The sequence below is a fragment of the Rhinatrema bivittatum genome, chromosome 7, assembly GCF_901001135.1.
Source record: "Rhinatrema bivittatum chromosome 7, aRhiBiv1.1, whole genome shotgun sequence".
Classification (NCBI taxonomy): domain Eukaryota; kingdom Metazoa; phylum Chordata; class Amphibia; order Gymnophiona; family Rhinatrematidae; genus Rhinatrema; species Rhinatrema bivittatum.
Window position 1 is genome coordinate 300,530,450 of NC_042621.1, and position 27,014 is coordinate 300,557,463.

General features: G+C 46.4%; 1 protein-coding gene across 3 annotated transcripts in view; it reads left to right on the forward strand.

Moving 5' to 3' along the window:
* Nucleotides 1-27,014, forward strand: part of CCDC172 (coiled-coil domain containing 172) — a 176,892-nt gene that overhangs the window by 648 nt on the left and 149,230 nt on the right. For all 3 annotated transcript variants that reach the window (XR_003857936.1, XM_029610476.1, XM_029610478.1), the window contains exons 2-3: nucleotides 14,535-14,620; nucleotides 22,785-22,901. Coding sequence is in view for 2 of the 3 variants with exons in the window: in XM_029610476.1 (XP_029466336.1) it covers nucleotides 14,535-14,620; nucleotides 22,785-22,901 (203 nt within the window). In the remaining variant the exon portion in view is untranslated. The remainder of the gene's footprint in view (nucleotides 1-14,534; nucleotides 14,621-22,784; nucleotides 22,902-27,014) is intronic.

Consider the following 27,014-nt stretch of genomic DNA (forward strand, 5'->3'; position numbering starts at 1 on the left):
CCGAGTCGCTGTGCAAGAAAAGGTTGCATGGTACAGCTGTGATTTGCATTATCAGCTGCTGTAGCACAGTCAACTTGGCTGAAATGGTAAATATTGTATTAATTTGCTGGATAGGAGTTTGTGACGCCACAGCTGCTGGTTCAAACTACAGCCGTGCTTATCCAAACTTTGAAAACAGTGATGCTGGTTATTCTCACTCAGTCAACTTTTCGCAGCTTAAAAGAGAAAATTGTAACTATTCTAACTAAATAAAAGTAAGCATTTGATCTGTCTTAAATGTTAATCAGATTGTGAGGATGATGGGTCACATCTGATTTTTAGTTAGGCTTTCATAATAAACTAGTCCTTGCTTTCTGACAGATTAGGGTTGCCAACTTTTCCACAGATCATGACTGGATACTTGAGGACAGAGGGCAATGTTTCTTCCCTCGCCCTCTTGCATCAGTTTGCATTTTTTCATATCATGCAACTTGGAGCCCATATGGTATCAGGCTTATTGTAAACAAAGGGGTAGATTTTTAAACCTGTGCGAGGGTGTCCATGTGCGCGTGCTACCTGGCATGCACACATGGACATGCGATTTTATAACATGCGTGCACATGTTATAAAATTGAGGGTCGGTGCATGCAAGGGGGTGCACAATTGTGCACCTTGCTCGTGCCAGGCCGTGCTGCATTCCCCTTGTTCCTACCCCACCTTCCCTTCCCCTACCTCCCCCCCCCCTTTTTCTTTTTTTTAACTTCTATTTAGAAACTAAGTTGCGCGCTCCAGCACAGTGGCAAATGGCCGCTGTGCTGGAGGACTCTGGCCAAGCCCCCAGACAGCCCATTTAGTAAAGTCCCGGGACTTACAGGTGCGTCGCCGGGCCTTTTGAAAATAGGCCTGGCGCGCGTAAGGCACTCTACGCACGTAGAGCTTTTAAAATCTGGCCCTGAAGATGTGGAGTAAACAACACAATATGCAAATGAATATCAAAAATAGGAGGATGAGTGGCATCAAAGTATAATCATTCAATATATATATAACTTTACTTTATTAATTTTTTTTATTTATTTATTTTTGCGATTTTACAGATTCTAATTTGACTGTAATTATCCATGTCAATATTAAGGCATTCATAATTAATAACATGTATTTCAATCTTCAACATAATAGCAAAACTCTAAACATATGCCCTTTATACGGAATCTGAAGATTCTAAATACAATCAAATTGGGAGCATATTAAAGAAACATTTTACAGAAAACAGGTGGATTTAAATGTCACTTTCTATATACCTATCACCAACCTGGAATATTGTATTGTATTATTTTAACACTCTTGAATCCAAAAACTTCCTAAGCTCAGATGGTTCTAAAAATACATATCGCTCATTTAGATGTTTTATAATACATTTACAGGGAAAATAAACCATCATTTGGGCCCCCAGTTGTTTAACTTTTGGGCCCATCTGAATAAAGTGTTTCCTTCTTATTTGGGTGTTTTTGGTAATATCTAGGTACATCCAAATTTTTTCAGTGAGATATAATTTTTCTCGGTTTCTTAGAAATAATTTTAAAATATTATCTCTATCCTCCATTCTCTGAAACCTCACATACAAAGTACCTCTTGTAATAACTTGATCTTCCATAGATTCTTCCAAGTAGTTTGTGAGATTGTCTAGTTGTTCGGATTGGGTTAACCCACTACCACTTTCCTTTTTTTTTTTTTTTTTTTTACAACAATATAAAAGATCTTTTCTATTAGAGGAATTTTTTTCCAGAGGAATTAACAAGTTTTCAACTAAAAATCTTTTAAACTGTTCCATGGGAGATATTAATTTAACAGAAGGGAAGTTCAAAATCCTAAGATTATTATGTCTTAAGTTGTTCTCAATCAATTCTAATCTTCTTGTATTTGCTGTCCCCCCTTTTATTAATCCTATTTGAACTTCCTGAGCCTTCTTTAACTGTTTTTCTAGACTCTCACACTTATCTGATTTTTCTTTACTTTTTCATCTAAGATTTTCCCTTGTACTTCAGACATTTTCACTTTTAAATTATTCATAGAAATTTTCAAGTCCATTAACACCTCCCATATATTTTCCAGAGTGATCCCAGAATTATCTTTCACTTGAGAGCTTTTCTTCTTGACAATATTTTCTCCAGGTTGCAGTTAGTTACCTATCTTCGGTAACGAAGGTACTACCCCTCCTTTGGCGCCATTAGGTGTTGAAGTTGAGGGATCCAAAGGCAAGTTTTTTTCTCCATTATTCTTCTCTACACCTACCAACGGGGAGTGACTAAGGATTCCTCTTACACCCACTTCAAAACCGTTTCCTCCCCCGATGCTAGGTGACACATCAACATCTTCAGTAGGAGTAGTCACCTCTGGATTCAGTTTGTAGGTGGGTTTAGGCGGTTCTGGAGTCAAAGGTGCTCCGGGACTTAAAGAGAGAGATCTGATGCTGTTCTGGGATAACAGAATCTGCTCCTGCTCTGTATCCAAATCGGAACTCCCCGGAAGGTTTACATTTAAAGATTTGAGAAAATGTTCAATTAATGGCTGAGAAGGGGGAAGACTAAGAATAGTCGGGGTCTCCGGGCGTAGTCTACCCTTTCTCTTTGTATGCAGCATAATACAGCAGTAATAAATTTATATCTTCTCAAACACACCTTGTTTTTATCTAGGATCTCCGTAGGGGGCAGAGAGAGGTTATAACAAGAGACTTACTATTGAAGAGATATTTCATTTCAGCTTTCCTGTTGTTGTCAAGGATCCAAACAAAGCCGCACGCCGGCGTCGACTGCGCGCCACAGGGGGGGGCGCGGTTTTAGCCTTACCGGTCCCTCCCCTTGATGTCGTCACAGCGCGGGAACCAGGAAGTAAGGCAGCAAGCACAGTTTCAAACTCTTCAGAGTAAGTAAAAATTTTGCAAGAAATTCGCATGTACGAGGGTAGGATTCCTCTTCCCCCTTCAGTCTCTGTCACCTCTCACTCCCCCTACTTTATTAATTTTAAGCCAGCAAGAACTACACTATTGTACATTATTTTACTATTGTAAAAAAGTGTAGTTCCTGCTGGCTTAAAATTAATAAAGTTGAAGTTATATACAGGAGATTTGGATAGACGTGTTAGGAAGAATGTACAGGAGACAGGGGACACATGCTGGTAAGGGGAGTGATGCGGGGTTAAGAGAAGGCCTGTTTAAAGAGCCAGGTCTTTAGTTTCTTTTTGAATACTGCATAGAGCTCAGCTTGTAGTATCCAATTCATTTTTTGTCAGCACACTTTCTGTTTATACTTCATGATCTCTTTGTTTGTATTTAGTGAAGGTCTGGCTGTGTTCCGCATGTTTGATCAAGATGAGGTAAATATTCTGCTAGCATGCAGTTCAGTTTATTTACTTTCTAGATAGCTTTTAGATCCTTGCACCAGAAAAGAAGCTTGGCTTGGTCTGTTTTCCTTTAGGTGTATTGCTGTCTTAGGGCCTGGTTTAATATGTGCAAGGTAGGGTTGTTACTGTTTGCTGACAGTTAGTCCTGTGTTGGTATGGGAATTTACTATATTATAATGGTAATTGCTTACTCATAAATTTCTGAGGGCTAAGCCCATACCCAATGCATGTTACAATAGGCCTAATCAAAAATAGGAGGATATACTCCCTCTCAGAGTTTATTATTATCATGTTCATCAAGTTACTATGTTACTATTGTTCTACCTCATCTTTGCTTATCTTTCCTCCACTATCCTCTTAACCTTCTATTATTACAACCTTTCTATTATTACTACTTTCCATTGTTCAACCAGTTATTTTGTTTAATGTAACTTCTCTTCCATTTCTCCTCTCTATCCGTTCCTTGTAAACCGATGTGATGTACATATGAACTTCGGTATATAAAAGTGTTAAACAAATAATGGAAAACCAGAAAATCACCATTCCTCTTAAAACATCAAACAATAAAATCAAGAAAAATAAAACATAATAGTAAAATCCATAAATAAAAATATTTCAAAACAGCTGACAAATAGAACATCCAATAATTAAAAACCCATTTCTTAAAATTGTGGAGTAAAGTTCATAGACTAATCTACTGTACAGTCCTAAGTACTGTGTGTCGGTGCTCTCCTGCCTTTTCCTGAATAATTTCTATTCTCCCGCCTCTTTGTAAAATGCTTGTTTAAAGAGCCATGTTTTTACACTTTTCTTAAATGCCTTGAGATCACTTTGTAGTCTGATCTCTAGAGGCATTGTGTTCCAGATTATGGGCCTTGCTAGCTTGTATTTGTCTATTCGCTACTCACCCAGTTCCTACTGGGAAGACTGTTGTGCCCCGACGACTCAGAAAAAGAGTCCTCTGGTGGGCACATGACTCAAAGTTTGCTGGTCACCCAGGGCGAGCACAAACCTTGGTGCTGCTCCAGCGGTTCTTCTGGTGGCCCACTATGGTCTCTGACGTGAAGGCATATGTCGAATCCTGCAACACTTGTGCTCAACAAAAACCCCCGTCGTTCGACCCTGGGGTTTGCTTCAACCACTTCCAGCTCCCGAGGAACTGTAGACCCACCTGTCTACGGATTTCATCGAGGACTTGCCTTCATCTAAGGGCCATACCATTATATGGGTAATCATAAATCGATTTTCAAAGATGGCCCATTTCGTCCCTCTACCAGGCCTACCATCTGCTCCTGAGTTGGCATGCCTATTCTTCCGTCACATCTTCAGATTACGTATAATATTGCAAATGGCATAACCTAGTAAATACCATAAATTCTGCAAATGCATTCTGTTAAAGTTTGGCAAATGTATTCTGTTAAATTCCTATCGCTTTTCTCTGCTCCCAGTTGTGCATTTCCCTGTTTTATTGTAACTGCAATTATTTTCGCTCAGCCCCTGTTATTTGTTCTTTTTATTGTAACCTATTATTACACCCCCTTGTTTATTGTAAACCGGCATGATGTGATACTCATCATGAATGCCGGTATAGAAAAAACTCAAAATAAAAATAAATACGTGACCTACCCAAGGACATTGTCTCTAATAGAGGTCCACAATTTGTTGCTAGATATTGGCGCGCTCTTTGCCGAAAATTCAGCATCAACATCAGTCTAATAACCGCTTACCACCCTCAAGCCAATGGACAAGCTGAGCACATGAATCGCTCTTTAAAGGCTTTTTTCCATGCCAGGTGGAAGAAAGGATTGCCAAAAAGGTAAAGCGAGGTGACAAAACATTTTCAGATACATCAGAGAAAGGAGAAAAGTCCAAAGTGGTATAGTGAAACTGAAAGGTGAAAAGGATCAATGTGTGGAGAGAGACGAAGAAATGGCAGAATTATTAAACGAATATTTCAGTTCGGAGTTCACTAAAGAGGACCCTGGAGAAGGACTGTCACTAGTTAACAAGACAATTGGTCTGAACTCCTTCCTTGGGCGGAGTTTTCTCACAACTCCCACATCGCCACTGCTAGAGGCACGTCACCATTCTCCATCGTCTATGGGAAGCAACCATGATCATCATTGCCCATATCATTAATGGTACCTTCTCCTGCTGCGCAGGCTACAGCCGATGCACTCAAGGCTTTTGGGAACAGACGAACCTTCGCTTATGTCAAGCCGCTTCCCAGACCAAGAGATCTGCTGACAGTCACTGATGCTCAGCCCCTGAATTCCTTCCCGGGCAGAAAGTCTGGTTGAGTACTCGGTATATCCAACTCAAGATACCTTCTCAAAGGTTCGCTCCAAGGTATATTGGACCTTTTTCGGTCACCCGATGCATTGGACCAGTTACATACCAGCTTCGGCTGCCTCCTACGCTGGGAATACACAATACATTTCACGTATCTCTTTTAAAACCAGTGGTCTTGTCCTGGCCTTCCCGAAAGGCTCCTGAGCGACCTCCATTAGTAGCTGAGACTGATACGATCTACAAGGTACATGAAGTCCTCGACATCCACCGTAGAGGCCGCCGGTGGGAATACCTTCTTTCCTGGGAGGTTACAGTCCCGAAGAAAACTCGTGGGAACCAGCTCGAAACATCCTGGACAAAACCCTTCTGCACTTTCAGCGTGCCCATCTGGGAAAACCCAACCTCCAAGAGGAGGGGGCGTAAAGGGGGGGTACTGTTACTCATGCCGTCAGCGGCAGACCCGTGGCACAGCCCCCTCACCTCTCTGCAGTAACTCCAGCACCTGGTTCCTCATCTCTGGCGGCAGTGGGCTGCCATCTCCGTCCTCTGGCCTCCCCCTGGTGCCTCCAGCTCAGCTTAAGTCCCTTGCGTACCCAGTCCAGCCACCATGTCCATTGCTCAATGACGGGTCTCTCTACATGGCCCGTGGAGAGACGCTGCTACTCGGTACCGCATCCCTCCCTAGGTGCGCGCGCACGCATCGCTAATGCTTAAGTAGAGCCTGTGGCGGGAACCAAGCCGCAGCCCCGGATTATGACGTCAGCGGAGCACCGGTACTTAAGCCCGAGCTCCACTCCCTAGATTTGCCTTTACAACAGGTCACCTCCCTGATCGAGTACTCGTTGCCTCCTGAGATTCTTCTCACTCCGGTGTTCCTGTTCCTCGCTGTTCCTGATTCCTTGCTCCTACGTTCCTGCTCTTCATCCTTCCTCAGATTGCCTACACAGACTGACTTTGGTTTGCCTGACCACGCCGTTGATTCTTTCCAAGCCCGGACCTCTGCATTGCCTGACTACGCAGTTGCCTCTCTCCAGACCCAGACCTTTGCATTGCCTGACTACGCCATTCCCTCTCTCCAGACCCAGACCTCAGCATCGCTTGACCTTCTCCATGATCAGACCTCAGCCTTGCTTGCCACTGCTTCCAGATTGCTACCAGCCCTTACTCAAACCTGTTCCTTGATGCTGCTTCAGCTTACTTCCTGGACGGTCTATTTAGGCTTTGGCCTGCTCTTGCTCGGGCGCCCCCTGTCTGCCTTTGTTCCTTTGGCGCCCGAGTCTCCAGGACACTACCTCGTCCAATGTAAGACTGTACCATCTCTCATCTGCTGTCTCTGGGCTGATCTCGATCTACCCATCGACTACATACAGAGGCCCACCTAAGTCCAGCCGGCCCTGGCACCCAAAGGCTTAACCCACAGGGAATGAGGCCTGGTATTGGTGAAGCTCCAGCTGGCCTCTGTTCATCAGCCCACTCCGCCTGCCGACGGTTGCTCGGCGCAACACTGAAACACTGTGGTTCCCGGGACATGAAAATTCAGCTGAGTTGTTTTTCCAGATGATGGTGTATTGTTGAACCACCTCATTTGAATTTAGTGGTGATGCGCTAGCTTGCTAAGATCTTTATTATCCTTACCAAATGCAAGGAATCTAGATCTCAAGATATGCATGCTGTGTTGAAGCTGTGGCCGGAGAGTCCTATATTGTATTTTTTCATCTCTAGCGTTTGTTAGTGAAGTTTTGAGTAAGTTAGAGACTCTGTTCCCTGTTGTTTCTTGTGGCTCTGGTTTGGTCACGTCGTCCATAGTAGGTGACTTTGTCGGCTTTTCTATCTGTTCTTTTTAGAACTCTGTGTTTTTGAATCCGAGTACAGTACTCAGGGAGATTGCAGCTCCATTTTTTTATTCTATGGCTTGGTCCTTGTGAGTTTGTGATTATGTAGAAAGATCTTTCTCTGTGATTTCTGCCCTATTGAAAGCACATTTGAATTCTCCTTTGCAGACTATTGTCAGGGTTTGGTATCTATTTAATTTGTGCTGCAAGAAGTGGTCTGTTTTTGATCCGGTGATCAGATATTTGGCCAGTTTATTGGTCCTTCAGAAGGGTTTGGTTGAAGATTAGGCTTACATTCTCACAAGACCCAGATAGCAGCAAATTCTTATGATTGAAGTGGAGTTCAAAGAGTTTTGGTTGCTTTCCCTCTGGCTGTCTCATTTTTCCTTTGAGGTGTGACATTTTTAGATTCTCCTTAGCGCTTAGACATCTCTTTATTAGCCTCCCTTTGTGGGGCTTAGCAGGGAATTAGGCCTTGAACTTTAGAAGGCCCTTGTAATAGACCTCCTCCTTTGTTATAACAGAGAGGTGATGCGATTAGTTGACTGTTTTATTTTTGATAGAGCGAGAGCTTTTCTCTTCTCGTTTTTCAGTTGCCGACTCCAGTCTTCCTTTATAAGTTCCTGTTTTTCCACAAGCTCTGGTCAGATAAGTACCATTGGAGAATCCCATGACAGCATGGCTGAATTAGCCATGCTGTCATGGGATCTGTCAATCAGGTCCGGGAGGCGGAGCTTGAAAAAGCAGAGGTTAGTTTTTTGTACCCTCTGCGGCTGCGCGTGGGTTCCCGCGCAGAAAGTACAGATTCTCCTCAGTCTCCTCAGTCTGTTTCTTCCGCGCGCGGAGCTGACATTCTCTTCATGTCGAAATCAGGATTTAAACGCTGCCGCTGCAATCAAGTAATGTCGGCCACGGACGGTCATGACCGGTGTTACCGTTGCCTCGGTAGCAATCACAACGTCCCAAATTGCGAACATTGCGCTAAAATGTCGCTGAGGGCCAAACGGCAAAGGGCCTACTGTTTACAAGAGCTCTTGAGTACATCAGAGCCTTCGGAGGCCCACTCTTCACCGGGACCGGTGAAGAAATTAAAGTATTCGGCTCCGAGAGCTTCTTCGGACACCTCGAGACCCAGAGACATCCAGGTACAGGGGGAACAGGGCTCTGTAGCCCCCGACCACAACCGATCTTCCAGCCACTCGACTTCCAGCCGGGACTCGAAACGGGGAAGATCGCCGCACCGCCACACGCATAAACACAAATAGCGCACGTCGGCGCCAACAACGGAGCCGGACGAGGTGGGGCGTAAGATGACACCGGAGACGGCGGCGCCGATACCGTCGCACCATACGGCGCAGAAGTCATCGCGCCACAAGGAGCCGACATCATTGCGCCATACGCCGCAGAAAGCATTGCGTCCCGTGGCGCCGGAACCACTGCGCCATGCGGCACGAGAACCACCGCGCCAGGCGGCGCCGGAATCACCGCGCCATGCGGCGCCAGAAGCACCGCGCCATACGGCCCCGGAACCACCGCGCCATTCGGCGCCAAAATCACTCCAGGCGACACCGCCGCCATCAGTGCTGCAATTGGCACCGCAATCATCGAAACGGAGGACAATATCAAGTATGCAAAAGGGACTACCGCCTACGACAGGGTCATTTGTTACGGTGCAAGCAGGAAGGAGATCAGAATTATATTCGTTATCAGGCGCAGCAGTTCCCGCTACAGAAGGGAAAAATCGCAAGCGCAAACAACCGGATAGCCGGAAGTCTACTTCAAGCGACTCTAGACACCAAAAATCCAGTTCTTCTCCTCACAGCTCAAGGAGAACCCATAGCCCATCCGAGTCCAACACTCGACACCATAAACGAAAACGGGTTCAAGAACCACACAGTCATTCTGGTCTCAAACCTCATAAGGCGACGGACATCAGTCCGCCCACTTCTAGGTCATCATTAGTGTCTCATCGACGTAATGACAATTCACCCATCTGCCTCACGTCATCTCAGGCTTCTCCATCACCGACCAGTGCCTCGGAGGTACTGGAAGACGCTTCTAGGCCTCTGAAACACCAGCACGCCCAGAAACCAACTAACCCGCCTATGCCACAAGCGACCAAAGATGCCTTCTGGCAATTATCTCAATCTCTGGCAGGGTTTTATGAAGCGATAGAAGCGTCATTTACCATAGGCAAAGATCCTTCAGGTTCAAAGCCAGAACCGGCGGTTTCGCCCCCGATAGACGAGGCAGGAGAGAAACCTTCCTCCCCTATGGAACCAAGTCCACAACATTCGCCTACACGTTCCAATTCACGTGAACACTATGACTCCCTCTCTGAGTCCCCCACCTCATCAACTGGTTTTCCCTCAGACACACCAGAAGGCCAGCAAGAACCTTATTCCCCACCTGAGGATCTTTCATATCCACGGTTTTTGGAGAAGATAGGGAACATCCTCCACTTGCAGATTCAAAAGGAACCTGACCCCAGAGCGGAAACCCTGGGTTTGTTAAAAATCTTTGATGTTCCCGGGGAGCCTACGACTCTTCCACCCCACGATCTACTCCATCGTCTACTCTTGAAATCGTGGGAGACTCCACAAGCAATACAGGCCGTTTCCAGAAAATCGGACATCAAATTCCGAATCAGAAAAGAGGTCCCTTACGCATTCCCACAACTACAACATGAGTTAGTAGTAGTGGCAACTTATCCACCAAATAAGGACCACAAATATCTAGATGAGGTGGGAAGGAAAATCTACCAGAATGCAATGCTCACCACACGCATCATGCATCACCAATTTTACATGGTGCAATACATGTACGACTGCATTCAAGCGACAAAGGGCTTACTCTCAACCACAGGAGAACAATTACCTCAAACCCTGCATGACATGGAGGAGTGCTCTAAGCACCTCCTCCGCTCCGTCTATGAGGGCATGGAGACCTCTTCGAGAGCTTCCGCAACAGCCATAGCGGCACGCAGGACGGCGTGGCTCCGTTCCAGTTCCATCAGAGAAGATGTCCATGAAAAACTGGCTAATCTTCCCTGTACAGGGGAGAACCTGTTTGGCACAAAGCTGCAGGAAACAGTTGGTAAGCTCAAGGATGAGGCGTTAGTGGTACAATCGTTGCAAACGCAACCAACTTACCATTCCTCTAAGCGGTTCTACCCATACCCTCGTAAATCGTCCTATGGACGTCGACCTTTCAGATCATACCAGGGATACCGTTCTCAGACGTACCCGACTTATCAAAGACAACAACCTCACCAACAATCATCACATCTTCCTCGAAGAGGCAAGCCGCATACTCAACGTCAACAGAGCCAACAACAATCGACGGCCCCTAAGCCTACCCAGTCTTTTTGAGCCTGAAGCCACCATCGCACCATGTACCACCACCAGGGAGAATCCAGTCGTGTCTTTCTGTTTGGAAACAAATAACATCAGACCAATGGGTGCTGGACATTGTGAGTCAGGGGTATCGTCTTCAATTTCGAACGAAACCGCAACTACCTCAGTTCCCCTCCTTACGGACTGCACGGGATCAACCACAACTCGAGCAGGAGATCTCTCATCTATGTCAGGAAAAGGCCATTGCACTTCTAGCCAAGAACAACTGCAATCGAGGTTTTTATTCCCCGTACTTCTTGATTCCCAAAAAATCGGGAGGCCTAAGACCCATCTTAGATCTACGGGAACTCAACAAATTCCTGATCAAGGAAAAATCCAAGATGGTATCCCTGAAGTCAATTCTACCCCTACTGCAGCCCAACGACTGGATGTGTTCCATCGACCTGAAGGACGCATTTACCCACATTCCAATCCACCCCTCCTCTTGGCAGTACCTATGCTTTCGCTACAAGCACCAGCATTACCAGTACAGGGTACTCCCTTTTGGGCTATCAGCTGCACCCAGAGTATTCACCAAGTGCATGGTAGTGGTGGTGGCTCACCTCAGACAACAAGGGATGACAATCTTCCCTTACCTAGACGACTGGCTTATAGTGGCTCCGACCCAGGAACTGCTCCAGAGTCAACTCCGTCTAATCCTTCAATGCTTGCAACGACTGGGATTAGTGGTCAACTTCCAAAAGTCTCACCTGCAACCGACACAACAACTGCAGTTCATAGGCGCGTATCTGGATACCACACAATCCAGAGCATATCTGCCTCAGGACAGACAAATACAGCTGCGACAACTCTTGCAGAACTTGCTGCCGAAACCATTCACGTCAGCAAGACAAGTCCTAGTCGTTCTCGGGCACATGGCAGCAGCCAATTTTCTAGTCCCAAATACCAAGTTACACATGAGACGACTACAGTGGGGACTCAAACGACAGTGGAAGCAACACTATCAGCCCCTCACACAACCAATCGTCCTCACCACAGAAATGAGGAAAGACATCTCTTGGTAGCTCCTTCCGTCCACACTTGCGAAGGGAGCCTTGTTCCGACCGCCCATTCACAATTCAGTCCTAACTACAGACGCCTCACGGAAAGGCTGGGGAGCGCATCTAGAGATACACGAGACACAAGGTCTGTGGTCCTTAACAGAACAAACGATGCAAATCAACTTGTTGGAACTTCGAGCAATTCGCAACGCTCTGCAGGCCTTTCAACAATTTCTAAAGGGCCGCAGAGTCATGGTCTACACGGACAATCAAATGGCGATGTTCTACATCAACAAGCAAGGGGGATCGGGCTCTTGGACCCTATGCAAGGAAACACTATTCATCTTCCAGTTTGCACACCAACATTGCATACATCTACAAGCCACTTACCTACCCGGCATCGCGAACACAAGAGCGGACAGGTTAAGTCGCATCTTCCATCCCCACAAATGGTCCCTCAATTCGGAGGTGGCGCTCCGTATATTTAACAGATGGGGGACGCCATCGATAGACCTATTTGCGACGGAACACAACACTCAACTTCCCAGTTTCTGTTCCATACGTCCCAGCAAATTCCGAGTGGCTCAGGATGCCTTCCTCATCCCGTGGTCGTCAGGTCTGCTATACGCCTTTCCTCCCATACCCCTGATCACTAGGACAATTCAGAAATGCATAGCGGACAAGGCTCAATTGATTCTCATCGCCCCGGCCTGGCCACGACAGCCATGGTACAGTTACCTCCTTCACTTGTCCAGTGATACCCCAATTTGTCTTCCACATCGGCCGGATCTCCTGTTGCAGAACAGGGAACTCTTCTACATCCGCTACATTCCTCCCTCCACTTAACAGTGTGGAGATTGACAGGTGGCTACTGACGGAACAAAACGTATCCCACAACGCCCAACTTATACTGCTGGAATCAAGGAAACCCTCCACTCGACGAAATTACCATTACAAGTGGAAAAGGTATACCACATGGTGTATATCCAAGCATATATCACCCATAGATTGTACACCACAGCAGTTGGACTATCTCCATACTCTATATGATCAAGGCTTAGCCACGGCTTCTATTCGAGTTCACCTCCGTGCTATAGCAGCCTACCACAGGCCATATAATCATGGCACTATATCAGCTCATCCTCTTCTTGCCCGTTTCCTAAAAGGTCTATTACATCTTAGACCTCCAACTACGAAACCGGCAGTTCCTTGGAATATCAACACAGTCTTAGAACAGCTAATGCTTCCCCCCTTTGAGCCGTTGGAATCAGCGCATATAAAATACCTAACATGGAAGGTGGTATTCCTGGTTGCAGTCACCTCAGCAAGACGAGTCAGTGAACTACAGGCACTGGTACATTATGAACCATACTTGCAATTTTTTCACCAAAAGGTAGTGCTTAGAACGCACCCCTCCTTCTTACCGAAAGTCATTTCTCACTTTCACCTTAATCAAAATATAGAACTACCGATGTTTTTTCCAAAACCCCATACTACTGCACGAGAGACGCTGCTTCACACCCTAGACTGCAAAAGGGCGCTAGCATACTACAGAAATAGAATGACCTCTTCGTCATGTCCGTCGCAACTATTTCTGTCCTTTGATCCTAAGGCTCTGGGGCTACCAGTCTCGAAACGCACCATATCAAGCTGGATAGTCCAATGCATTCAATTCTGCTACAACAAACAAAATAGGCTTCTCTTGCTAAAGCCCAAAGCACATCAGGTTCGTGCTCTGACAACGTCATGGGCACACCTCAAGAACATACAGCCTATAGACATCTGTAAGGCGGCTACATGGACTTCCTTACACACCTTTACAGCGCACTACTGCTTAGATCAGCAAACTTCGGCGGATGCAAGTTTAGGTCAAACAATCCTACAATCCGCGACAGCTCATGCCAAGTGATTGCCACACTCTCTGTTATCACGTTCCCAGAACAGGAAAATCTGAACGTGATTGGGAGCTTGTGACTCCCATGACAGCATGGCTAATTCAGCCCTGCTATCGACGGGAAAAAACAAGTTTGCTTACCGTAAACGTTGTTTCTGTAGATAGCAGGATGAATTAGCCATGCTGACCCACCCTCCTCCCTGGCAATCACCATGCTTCTTCGATCCATCACTCCTTAATCACAGACTGAGGAGAATCTGTACTTCCTGCGCGGGAACCCACGCGCAGCCGCAGAGGGTACAAAAAACTAACCTCTGCTTTATCAGGCTCCACCTCCCGGACCTGATTGACGGATCCCATGACAGCATGGCTAATTCATCCTGCTATCTACGGAAACAACGTTTACAGTAAGCAAACTTGTTTTTTGCAAAGTTTTGAAGTTTTTAAAACTTTTTTCTTTGTCATTTTTGTATGTTTGAGTGCTTTGTCATAGGAATATGGGCTTTCTCTGTGCTGTCACAAAGGAAAACTACTTGCTCTGCCTCCATCTGCTGGCAGGGGAAAATAACCCACTCATCTGGATTGATATAGCAGGATTCATGGAAAGAAAGTTAACAGAAAATTTCTTCATTCATTTTTGTTTTTTTCCAGACTGCAAACAGAAGAAAGCTTGTAGGAATTACCATAGGCTCTCAATGAATTTAAACTTGAAATAACAAACATCTTGATTCGATGTCTATTGCAGTTAAATCAGAAACAAACAGCTGCCATGATGCAATCAAGCGAACAGAAGAAGAAATGAATGAAGCAAAAGTAGAATTGGAAAATAAGGTACAATATCTAATACAGAGTTTATATTATCAGATTTGGTATTTTGTTAGGGCTATGACTTTGAAGAAATCAAATTCTTGATCTGAAAATTATAACTAAAATTTTACTATAGAGTTTAAGATAAGACAAAAGCTTAAATGGAGGGTTACCCTGGAGTGGTGAAGGGAAAGGACACAAAGAAAGGAGTTTATAGGTCAGACAAGTTAACTATGTAAAAAAAAAATATATACTCTGCCTTTGAAATTTGCATAATTATTTACAAAAAAAATAATACAGACCAAACATACCCTTCCAAAAGAGAGTCATAAACTAAAGTTTATGTTTGAAAGTTCCTCATGACCCAGATGGCTTGGCAACTTTCTTAGGTTGATGAACTAAAAGGTAATAGTTAACGCCTGGCTATCTTGAGTGGAAAACCAAAAGCAGATTATTTCTAGCATCCTTTTTTGATGTCAGAAGGATTATTTCCCAAGGTTTTATGTGAGGTCACTGTGGTGTTCTCTGGTTAATGGCTTGGTCAGCATATCCAATCATCTCTGAGCAATACTGAAGTTGATAGTATCCTTGGTTTTGTAAGTCTCTCAATAGAGGTACTTCACATCAGTGTGTGTTGGTGCGAGGGTTCACTTTCTCAGTTTGTACCAAATTTATGCATCTCTGGTTGTCTTATCAGAATAGAAACTGACTCGTGTATATCAAGTTTGATGTTGTGATTCTCCGAGGACAAGCAGGATGGTAGTCCTCACATATGAGTGACATCATCAGTTGAAGCCTGATGTGGAAAACCTATGTCAAAGTTTCTAGAAACCTTGACTATGCACACTGAGCATGCCCTATACCATGTGTCCACTTGGGGGTCCTCTTCAGTCCTTTTTTTTTTTTTCCTGTGGAGCTGTGAGCCTTGTGGTTTGAGCTCTAAAACTTTTGGCTTTTTGTCTTGTGGAAAACTTTGTTTTTGCGGTTTTTCGCTCTTTTCTTCAGTCCGTCGATGAGTCCTTCTCAGTGCTTCCCCGTAGTGCCCCCGGACAAGATTTTTATCATTCAGGTAAGTTTCTTTTTGTGGTTGGTTCCCCCCACGTGGCGGTGTTTTGTTGTCAGTCTTCCATCACCGCCCGCTGCCATCGTTACGTGTTTTTCCCATTTGTTTCACTACTTCTTGTTTCTGCCAATGCTCCCAGTGCTTGAGGACCATGTTGACCACTGGTCCTCATAAGGTTTGCATCCTCTGCCTGGAGGCATCGCATGACATCCGGGGTTGTTGCCTGTGTGCCCAGATGACCCTGAAGGGACGTCCGCTTCGACTCAACAAGATGGACAACATTTTCGGGTCGAAGAAGTCCGAGCCATTGGTGGCATTGGCATTGGAGGACCTCGGAGTCACATCGATGGACACCATGCCATCGATTTTGGCAGGTGCATCTCTTCTGTCGAGGGCGCCAGAGACCAACCATTGTTGATCTCCTTTGGGTCAGGGATGTCTGGTTCATCGTCCTTAACCTTGGCACTGAGGAAAGACTGGGCCGAGCATCATAGGAAGACCAAGAAACATTGGCGCCGGTCCCTGTCGATGCATCGGGATGCACCGGCTTTTTCCACAATGAGTGCCAAACCTCCATCGATGCCTGGGGTCCGTGATAGTCTCCACTGGTTCTGGTGCCAGTTGCCGATCCCCTCGCGGGTCTGAGGAAGATCTGGCCACCCTTTCTTCCTCCCAGTCAGTGTTAGTATCAGCAAAGTTTGAGGATGAGCTGGAGCATTGAGTCCAGCTAGCAGTGGAGCGGGCGCTGCAGGGCTTTGGTCCCATGGCACTGACAGCACCAGAGCCAGTGCTGCCCATGCTCATATTGCTTCTGGAGAAGCTCAGTGTGCTCAGCAGTGTCTTACTGACTTAGCTGGCATCAGTTCCTGGAGTGGCATCAGTGAACAGCGGGGCACAGAGGCCTCCCCCTAACGATACGGTGTTCATTAGCATTTTCTCAAAGGAGTAAACTCTGCCAAGGCCAGTGAAGACGCCGAGGCCGGTAGTCCCCTATCCAGTTCCATTGGTGCCTGCAGCTCTGGACATCAGCTGAGCACCTAGCATCCCATCCCTTTTGGTATACAGTGAGGATGAGGGTCCCCTATGACCCCTGGGGGATGATCAGACGGAATCCTCTAAGGAGGATTCAGCTGGACTCCCATCAGACCCTTCTCCAGAAGAGCAAAGGAAGTCCCTACCTGAGGACCTTATCATTGCAAGTTGATGGAGAGGGCATCCCATTCCAGCTTTTGACTGAAGAAAGCACCAGGCACAAAATGCTTGAGGTTCTTCAGTTCGTGGGGCCTCCTAGGAGATCGTGGCAGTCCCAGTACACGAGATTCTTACGGAGTTGCTGCTTTGGATTTGGGAACAACCCCTCACAGTGCCTCCTATGAATAAGGCAAATGGGGTTTACCTCGTCCAGAAGGCTGCTGGATTCGATAAGCATCAGTTGGTGGTAGTCGAATCTGCCCTCAAATGGACCAAGTGCTCTCGTACCCACTCCTTGGGTGCCCCTGGGGAAGGACCACAGAGCGTTCGATGCTCTTGGAAGGAAGGTGTTCCAAGGTGCCATTCTTATGCCCGCATCGCTGCCTACCAGCTCTAATGAGCCAGTACTCGTGGGACATCTGGGAGCAGGTGCAGGAGGTGGCTGAGCAGCTGCCTATACTCATATTATTTATTTATTTATTTATTTATTTATTTTGTTTTATATACCGGCAACCGTTTGCACATCGTGCCGGTTTACAGATAACTTACAACCAAGGATATATAGGCAAAACCTTTACATGGAACATATTGCTGGTGCACAAGGGTTTGGCGTGTGGAAAACATGAGATCTGTGTGACCTACAATGTTTTTGAAACAGCATCGAGGGACTCTGCAGCGGGAATCAGAGCCCATAGACTGGCATGGCTATGGGCCTCTGATCTCAGACCAGAGGAATAGAAACGACACTCTGACTTGTCGTGAACTGAAGAGAATATTTTTGGAGATAGAGTGAAGGATGCTGTGGCCCTACTCCGGGACCATCATGAAGCACTTTAACAATTTTCCACCAGCACTCTGGACCCGTCGTCCTTATCCAGGAGTCCTTCGAGCTGGGCCCAGGAAGTCTTTCTTTCGCCATAGGAAGTACTATCCTCTGCCTCCTCTATCCCCGTACACATCATCAGAGCTCCCATGGCCGTTCCAGACAGCAGAGAGCTTCCAAGCACCAGCCAACTCCTCAGTCAACTCGGGGATGGGATTTTGACTGGGCCATAGTGTAAGATCAGGGTAGGCTGTGGCATCCCAACCTCCAGGCCCTGTCACTCACAGCCTGGATGTTGAGAGGTTAATCCTGCAGCCACTTGATCTTTGAGGATGTGTCTTGGGTGCTGGTGGCTTCCAGAAAGCCTTCCACTAGAAAGTCCTATGGACTGAGGTGTAGGAGGTTTTCCATGTGGTGTGATTAGAAGGCCCTAGATTCGTTCTCCTGACCCACACACAAACTGCTTAACTTCCTTCTACAACTATCAGAGACTGGCTTAAAAACCAACTCTGTACAGCCTATAGTTGTACGTTTCATGCGGGGCCTGCTTCAGTTGAAGCTTCCCCTAAGTCCTCCTGCTGTGTCTTGGGACCTCAACGTGTTGTTGGCTCAGCTGACGAAAGCTACTTTTGAGCTGCTGCATACCTGTGACCTGAACTACCTGATTTAGAAGGTCATATTTTTGGTGGTGGTTACTTCAGCGTGCAGGGTCAGCGAGCTCCAGGCCTTGATGACTTATCCACATTATATTAAGTTCGCTCAATATAGGGTGGTCTTGCGTATGCACCCTAAGTTCCTGCCTAAGGTAGTGATGGATTTCCATCTTAACCAGTCAGTTGTCCTGCCAATTATCTTTCCCAGGTCCCAGTCACACCAAGGCGAACAATCACTGCACAGTTTGGACTGCAAGCGAGCCTTAGTCTTCTACATGGAGCTGACAGAACTCCATAGATAGTACACCCAGCTATTTTTTTTTTTTTTTTTATAAGAATAGGTTGGGCATTGCTTTGCCAAACGGACAGTATCCAGTTGGATAGCAGATTGCATCTCCTCTTGTTAGTTCCAGGTGGAACTACATCTTGGGGATCATATCAAGGCTCATTCTGTCAGAGCCATGGCATCGTCAGTGGCCACTTGTGAGCAGTTCCTGTGGAGGAGATCTGCAAGGCTGCGATGTGGAGTTCTCTCCACACATTCACATCACGTTACTGTCTGGATAGGGATGGCCAACGCGACAGTAGATTAAAAAAAAAAAAGTCTTGGAAAAATATATTCATTGGCCCACCGCATACTAAATAAAGATACTTGCATGTATCTTTATTTCTCTATATTTGTGCAACTGAATAAACAAACACCACCTACACAATATTTTGATAAATGGAGAGATCCAAGATGGCTCCCTGAGCGGTCACATACGCAGACGCTCCAGAAATTTTCCTGTTTTCTTCGCTTTTTCTAAAACAATTGGAATGCCTCACAAGAGGAAGGGTAAAGTGAGGGTATATCCACCCAAGCCCTCACTTCCAATCGGTCAGCATGTAATTTTGCAGTATGCGATGCCCTTACCTCATTCGGGGGTCTTGAGCCCTGCTGGCGGGACCGGAGCAGGAGTACCGTCACCGCCTGAGGAGATATCATTGACCCCGCCAGAGCCGCAAGAACAGCCGAGAGCTACCCCTCCAAGCCCCGCCAAGCATGCTGAGTCGCCTGTGGATGATGTCACAGCTCCAACTCAATTGGGTGGATGTCTCGACGAGGCAGCGGACCAGGAGAGTTTTCTACCTCCCTCCACGACTCCGAAGAAGCTGGCACATATTGGAGAGTGTGTCGAGAAAGTACCCCAGGGACTCTCAGCGGGAGAAGGAGAAAGTGAGGTAATGGGAGGTTTGAAATGCCCTCTTCAGGTAATAAGACCGGCTGTAATAACTAAGGGGTCCCTATGGGATTTGATAGTGGGGATGACCAGGGTAGTTAATGAATATACCCGTGAAACGGATGAAAACTCCTTGAAAATAACTTCCTTGGAAAATCAAGTTAAGATAAAGAATGAAGAACAAACTAAAGACTTAGCACAAGTGAAAAATGATTTAAAACAACTAACTGAATCAAGTGTGGCATCTATGAAAGAATAAGCAGTTTCAATGCGGAGACTTGAAACTGTGGAGAATTATTTAAGGCAACTAAATCTAAGGGTCTTGAATTTTCCCAAAGTAGTTGGTGAACTACCGTTAATAACATTTAAAAGGTATCTAAAGGAAATTTTAAAGATCCCGGAAGAGCAGACACCAACGCTGAAGAAAATTCTTTTCTTGAAACAAAGCCAAATTCAGATATCCCTGATAGGGGATATGGGAGACTTTGAGAACTTGTCTGATTATTTAGAAAGTTCAGGTCTTGAAGTGCTGGAAAGACCTGTCTTGTTTGTTTCATTATATTCCGAGTATGATAAAGCATTAATTATGAAGAATTACTTCAAAGCAATAAATGTTACCTATTTCGGAGGGCTTATCCATATATTTCCTGATTTATCCAGAGTAACTCAGTTACGCAGGAAAGATTTCTTTAAAATGTGCCCAGAGGCTCGTGCACTGGGTGCAGAATTTCTTTTGAGATATCCAGCAAGATGTGTAATAAAATACTCTGGAAATGTTTGTGTTTTACAATCCTGAGCATTTAAGGGAATTCTTAAACGCCAAGATGGTTAACCCCATGAATTAAAAGACATGTTCGCACAGAATTAGTGATGGTATAACAGGAGAGCTTTGCCTTTATTAATTTGTTTTCAATTTAATTATTCCTCTTGTGTTCTATCTCTCTCCCACAATATTTCCTGAGAAAATGTGAAATTCAATTTATTTCCTATATTATTTTAGACTAAGTGGAATATATTTCTTATGTGTTAATCTTTTGCTGAATTTCTAAGGAAAGTTATCTTTGTTTTGTTATTATAAAACTTAATAAATATTAAATTAAAAAAATATATATTTTGATAAATATTTTTTGGTAAAATTTTAGAATTCTTACCTATTCGAGGTACACTTTAAATCTCACTACGAGCAATATCACAAAATACCAAAACTATAAAACAGCTTTTCGTGTAACAAGATATTGCTTACAGTAATTCACACTTCCAAAGACAACTCATCGCATCTCCAACCATTTCCCTTACAGTAACTAATCAACACGAGCTTTGCTTACCAATAAATGGAAATGAAACTTACTCACGCATGCAAAAATGAATTTAGCTCAACATGGCTGAATTAGCCATGCTGTCATGGGGAACTGTCCATCAGGGCCTTGGGGGCGGAGCTTCCTAAGCAGAGGTTAGAGTTTTGTGTCCTCTGCGGCTGCTCGTGTGTTCCCGCACAGGAAAGTAACAGATTCTCCTCAGTCTGTTTTTTTCCACGCGCGGGATTGCACGCGGAGCTTTCTTCTCAGCAGTTTTAATTGTTAAGAGTAGAAAATGTCCAAAAAATAGAGCCGTCAGCAGGGGTTCAAACTGTGCCCATACATGATAGATGTTTCAGGTGCCTCGGGCCTGACCCCATTCAGGCTGACTGTGAAAACTGCGGCCGAATGTCTCCGCGGACCCAGCATCAACGGGCACAGAAGATTCAAAGTCTACAATCGGATAAAGGTGGCTCGAATGCCCCCCCCCACCCCCGAAGCTCATTCCTCGCCAGGGCCATCGAAGACCCAGGCCCCAACCGCGAGGAGAGCGTCGTCTCTTGATCCGAAAATCTCTAGCCCTGGAGAGTCGAAGGGGTTGAAAGGTAAACAATCCCATGACAAGGTGGATCGGGGTTTGTTGATTCAAGTGACCCCAAGCGGTACCCAGGGATCTGGGCCAACAAGGCTTCCGGCGCATGAAGCCTCAAGGAAACGACACCGAGAACACTCAACGCATATACCGCCGAGATCGACTCACGGGGACCGACGCAACCTGTGCCGCAGCAGACGCATCAGGCAAAGCCGATACAACCTGTGCCGAGGCCATCGCCACCGATGGAAGCCGACGCAGTCTACGAAAAGATCCGACCTGATGTTGAATGCTTGGAAGAATGCCTACGTTTACACAGTCCGAGTGCAGGAGGTCACTCCCGGACCCCCGCAGGACTTTTGGCAAGTCTTGTGGGGGTCAGGAGGGTCCCCCAAGACTTGCCAAAAGCCCCTGGTGGTCCGGGAGCGACCTCCTGCACTCGGACCGTTGGCTGCCAGTATTCAAAATGGCGCCGATAGCCTTTGCCCTTACTATGTCACAGGGGCTACCGGTGCCATTGGTCAGCCCCGTCACATGGTAGGAGCTCAAGATGGCGCCGGCCATCCAGTTCTCCTACCATGTGACAGGATCCGGCCAATGGCACGGATACCCTGTCACATGGTAAGGGCAAAGTGCCATCGGCGCCATTTTGATTAGTGGCAGCCGATGGCCTGAGAGCGGGAGATCGCTCCCCCCGTGCCCCCACTGGACCACCAGATAATTTAAAAACTGTTTTGGGGTTCGGGAGGGTGGGGGAAGCAAAGGGGTCATTTTTAAAGGGTCGATGGGTTTTTTTTTTATCGGGCCATCGGCGCCATTTTTATTAGTGGCAGCCAAAATGGCGCCGATGGCCCAAGAGCAGGAGATCGGTCCCGGGGCTTCCACTGGACCACCAGGTACTCGTAAAAAGTTTTGAGGGAGTTCGGGAGGGTGGGGGAAGGTAAGGGTTTAGTTTTAAAGGGTCGGGGTGGGTTTAGGGGTTGTTTTGGTGTGCCGGTTTTCCCGCCCTCCCCCCAAATAACTCCCGTTAGTGGACACTAACCCATTAACGATTTTTCACGATAAATCGGGGGAATTTCTATTGTATCACGCACTCTAACGATTTTTGATGATTTAAAAAAATATCGGACGATTTTTTTAAATCGTCAAAAAACGATTCACATCCCTACAGTATGGCATGTTCTTATATTCTTACCTTTGAGGGAGTGGGAGGGATTGTAGAATTGAACAGTTGTGCAGATGGACAGACTAGATAAGGCCGTATGGTCTTTTTCTGCCATCATGTTTATGTTTCTTGGTTCCATTTTTATTTATAGTAATTATTTGTGCTAATTTCCCTGTTCATCTGAAGGTTCAGCAGTTCTCTGAAAGACTTTTCACCCTGATGCTTTTGAAGAAACGTGAAGAACTTTTGAAAAAACAGACAATCAAGCTTATGAAGGAAAAGAATGAATTTATTGAAATCTTGGTATGTTTTCAATTTTTCAGAAATGTATATAACTGCTCAGAATGTACTTTAGCACAAGTTATGAACACCATAAACACCGCTAAATTATACAGGATCAAGATTATATAATAGTTTTGACAATATATTTTATTTTTCTGGTAGTTGTAGAAAGTTGCATTAACAGGTTTCCTCTGCACTTGGGCAGTCAGACCAATCTACCAGCAGATGGAGACTGAGTAAAAGCTGATGTCACAGATATATAACCCTGCCCTTACATCACCCTGCCAGTATTCTCTGTCTCCAGCAGATGGTGAATATGCATTTCCCTTACTGGGGATTGCTTGTAAAGAAAATAAATAAAAATAAAAAATGTAAGAGAAGAGAACAACGGACGTCTTCTGAAGAGACTAGCGATTGGATAGCACCGCTTGCCTCCTGAGGTGATACCAATGAGTCCGGTAGCCTGGTCCTGCCTTGGACTTAAAATTAAAAAAAATGCGGTTGCAGGCTGAGAGAAACTTGGTGGTGAAGGCTTTCGCCCTCTCACCCCATAGCCAGAGACCTGTTCCTGCTTGCAGCCAGGTAGGGCTGAGCTCAGGTAAAACAGAAAATTATTTTCCAGAGAGCAATTTTAGTGAGCCTTACCTTGTTCCTACCGGATCTCCTTCTTGGCATTGGTGTTTGGCATCCCCTGTTTATGTCTCTGGAGAGCTTAGTGAGGTGTGGTGGCATCACAGGCTCAGCGGGTTGAGCAGACATTTTGGCTAGGCCCGGCAACTTTTCGCTGGCTACATGGTAGGTCACAACTGGCCGCGTGCTTTTTTGTGTGTGAAGACTGCATGTGCCTAGCTTCGCGTCTCCTGTTATGCGCTTACCTGGGCGGCCTATCAGTGTGCGTGCTTTGCAGTATTCCATGGAGGACCTGTGCGCGCATTGTGTATGTATATTTGCGCGGTTAAGCATGTAGCTGAGGCGCACAGTGCACCTAGTTAAGCGTGTATCTGTGTGTGTAGTAATGCGCTTACCTGGCTTCGTAATTGTCCGCTGCATGTGTATTCAGCACGTATCTTTCTGAGTTCACAAAATGCCTTGGGATTGGCACTAAAGAAGACTTAAGCACTTGGCTATTTGTGCTGCTTGCTATATAAGGACAATATAGCTGGGGTCTTCTGCGAGTCTTGTGGAAGGCGCTGCCTGGATCTCGAGGTGATTTGCCTTGTAGTGATTTGCCGATGCTAGTCCAACCCCTTAATTTGAGGGGAGTGGGGCTGAAGGCAACATGTTAAGGGTGTCCCTATCTTTGGTTGATCCACTGACAGAGATGTCCTCTGCAGATTCTCGCTCCCAGGACATCAGGTTTGGACCTATGGGGCCTGATATGGAATCATCCTTCTTTTCCTGGGTGGAATTTTTTCCAGGGGCTACAGTCTTCTGAAGGGGTGTCCTGCAGAGATAATGCTTCCTAAATCAGTCACATGGTCAAGTCCCTCCTGCGTCCCCCACCGCATGCAAACTCCGTGGCACAGCAGTCACTGACTATGTTTGAGTGGAAGTGGATCAGGTTACCATGTTATAATGTAAAATAGGGCGGACTACGCCCTATTCTCTTGGTTATCTGGAAACCGATGTGATATCTCGATTGAATGTCGGTATATAAAAGAAATAAATAATAATAATAATAATGACACTGATGATGATTTGAGTTGCTCCCCTCTTGAATGGGGAAAATCCTCTGGATTTAGAGCACATAGAACTCTTTTTTTTTTTTTTTTTTTTTTTCATAGTGCTAAGTTGCAGGGTCTGGTTTTTCAGACCCTGAAGATGCTTAGTGAGGCTGGGAGTGACTCTTCAGGTTTGCAGAAGGAGGATCCCATATTGTTCACCCTCTGCAAGGCTTCATGTTTCTTTCCCCTCTGGAATGTGATTCAAGAGTTGATTGAACTTGAATGGAGTGTGCCAGTGGCGAGTTTTAAAGGACGCTCCTTGTCAGGTTTATATCCCTTGGATCCGCAGACCACAGAGCATTTGCATTTGCCAAAGATGGATGCCTTGGTGTGTTTTGTCACAAAGTGATTCACCATATCTGTTGCAGAAGGTGCAGCTTTACGGGATACTCAGGATAGTGTTATGCTCCTGCCCGCGGACCCCATCCCGTGAGGAGGCCCTCCACCTACCATGCTGCTGGCCTGACGCTGCAGGATCTTCTCTTGTGGCCTAGGCCGTGCCTGGACCAGGCCGCCGCAGACTTCCTCCTACGTGGCCCTGAAGCCGCCGCCGCCATTGCCTCCACTGTCGCGGTCCTAGTGCCGCCGCTGGGACTCCGCTCCTTGCTGCCCTGGTGCTGCCACTGTTTTCCTGCATCTTCGTGGCCCCGAGCCGCCGCCAGGATCTTCTCTTCGCGGCTGCTGGCTGCCGCAGATGCCCTCTCTAAGCGCTGCTGCCGCTGATTTCACTTAAGCGGCATAGAGCCTCTGACTTCTTCATCTGCGTGGAAGCCGCCTCCAGCCTGGCTCCCGATTGCGGCAGGATGCCGCCTCAGGCCTCTGCTGTCCTGGACTCCCTCTAGGCGCGGGTGTGCTCCTCTTCAGTTTATTTAAATGGCCAGCAGCGGGAAAAGCCCGTGGCCCCACCGCATGACATCATCACTGTGTTCCCTGATCCAGCCCTATAAAAAGGCTCTGCTTCAGTCCCTCGGGGCCTTCGAATCGAATTCCATGGTCGTCCATGTCTCCTCTTCTGGTCGAGCACCTACATCAACAGCTGCAGGATGACTTCCTGAAGGTGGTCCAGCAAGGCTTGGAGTGCGACAAACATGAGGTCCGGTCTGCATACAATGTTTCTGAGACAGCGGCGAGAGTGGTCATAGTGAGCATTGGTGCCCTCTGCATGGCCTGGCTCTCAGCCACTGACCTCTGTCCGGAGGTTCAGGAGCGCTTCGCGGACTTGCCACGTACAGGAGAAAATCTCTTCGGAGATAAGATTAGAGGCAGTGGCCCAGCGTAAGGATCGTCATGAGACCCTCCAGCATCTTTCAGCCAGCACCTTGCACCAGAAGTCCTCAGGCAAGAAGTCCTCACAGCAGGGGGCCAGATGCCCGTTTTACCATCCGAGGAAGTACTACCTGCTGGCGGTCAGCAGTTTCAGCTAGTCTGTCCTTCAGAATCTTTCAGCTGTAAAACCCAATTCTTCCTGCCTCAGGCCCATTGTTCAGGTTCAGGCTGATTCCCTCTGTTACCAACAGCACCAGTGTTGTGCCCGTTGGCATCTGGTTTGATGCCGTTGGTCCTATTGTTTTTCGGGAGCAGCCTGTAGCTAGAGATTCATCCATATGTGAGGAGTACCATCCTGCTTGTTCTAGGAGAAAGCAGAGTTGCTTACTCTGTAACAGGTATTCTCCTAGGACAGCAGTATGTTAGTCCTTAGGAAACCCGCCCACCACACCGCAGAGTTGGGTTTCTCCTATTGTTTGTTTTTATTTTTTTGCCATGCTATGTTACGAGACTGAAGAGGGACCCTGCATGGACGCATGTTAGTGGCATGCTGGACATACTCAGTGTGCCAGTACAAAAGTTCTCACAGGACAAGCAGGATAGTAGTCCTCACGTATGGATGACATCACAGGATGGAGCCCAATCATGGAACATTTTTGTTAAAGTTTCTAGAGCTTTGACTGGCACCTACTGGGCATGCACAGCATGGCACTAAACCTGCAGCCAGCAAGGGTCCCTCTTCAGTCTTCTTTTTTCCGCGCAGCAGTAGCCACACAGGTTAAGGAGCTCCACAGAGATTCCTGACAGGAATTTTCCTCACAGAATTACTAAAAACTTTCATACCCCACAGGGGTCCCTCCTTCGAATTTTGACTCCGCGGTACTCTGGTAAGTTTTTTACCCAGTTTCGATCGATTCCCGTTGAGTTTGGCCTTCGCGGCCTACTGGCCGTCGACCGTACCGCGCCTAAATTTTTCAAAGGCCATGGCATCTGGGTTCCGTCTGTGCCCAGACTGTACTCGCACCATGTTCATTACAGAGCCACATAAAGTCTGTGTAATGTGTCTCGGGTGCAAGCATGATGTCCTGACTTGCACTAAATGTGCCTTAATGACACCAAAAGGTCGCAAGGCCATAATGGAGAA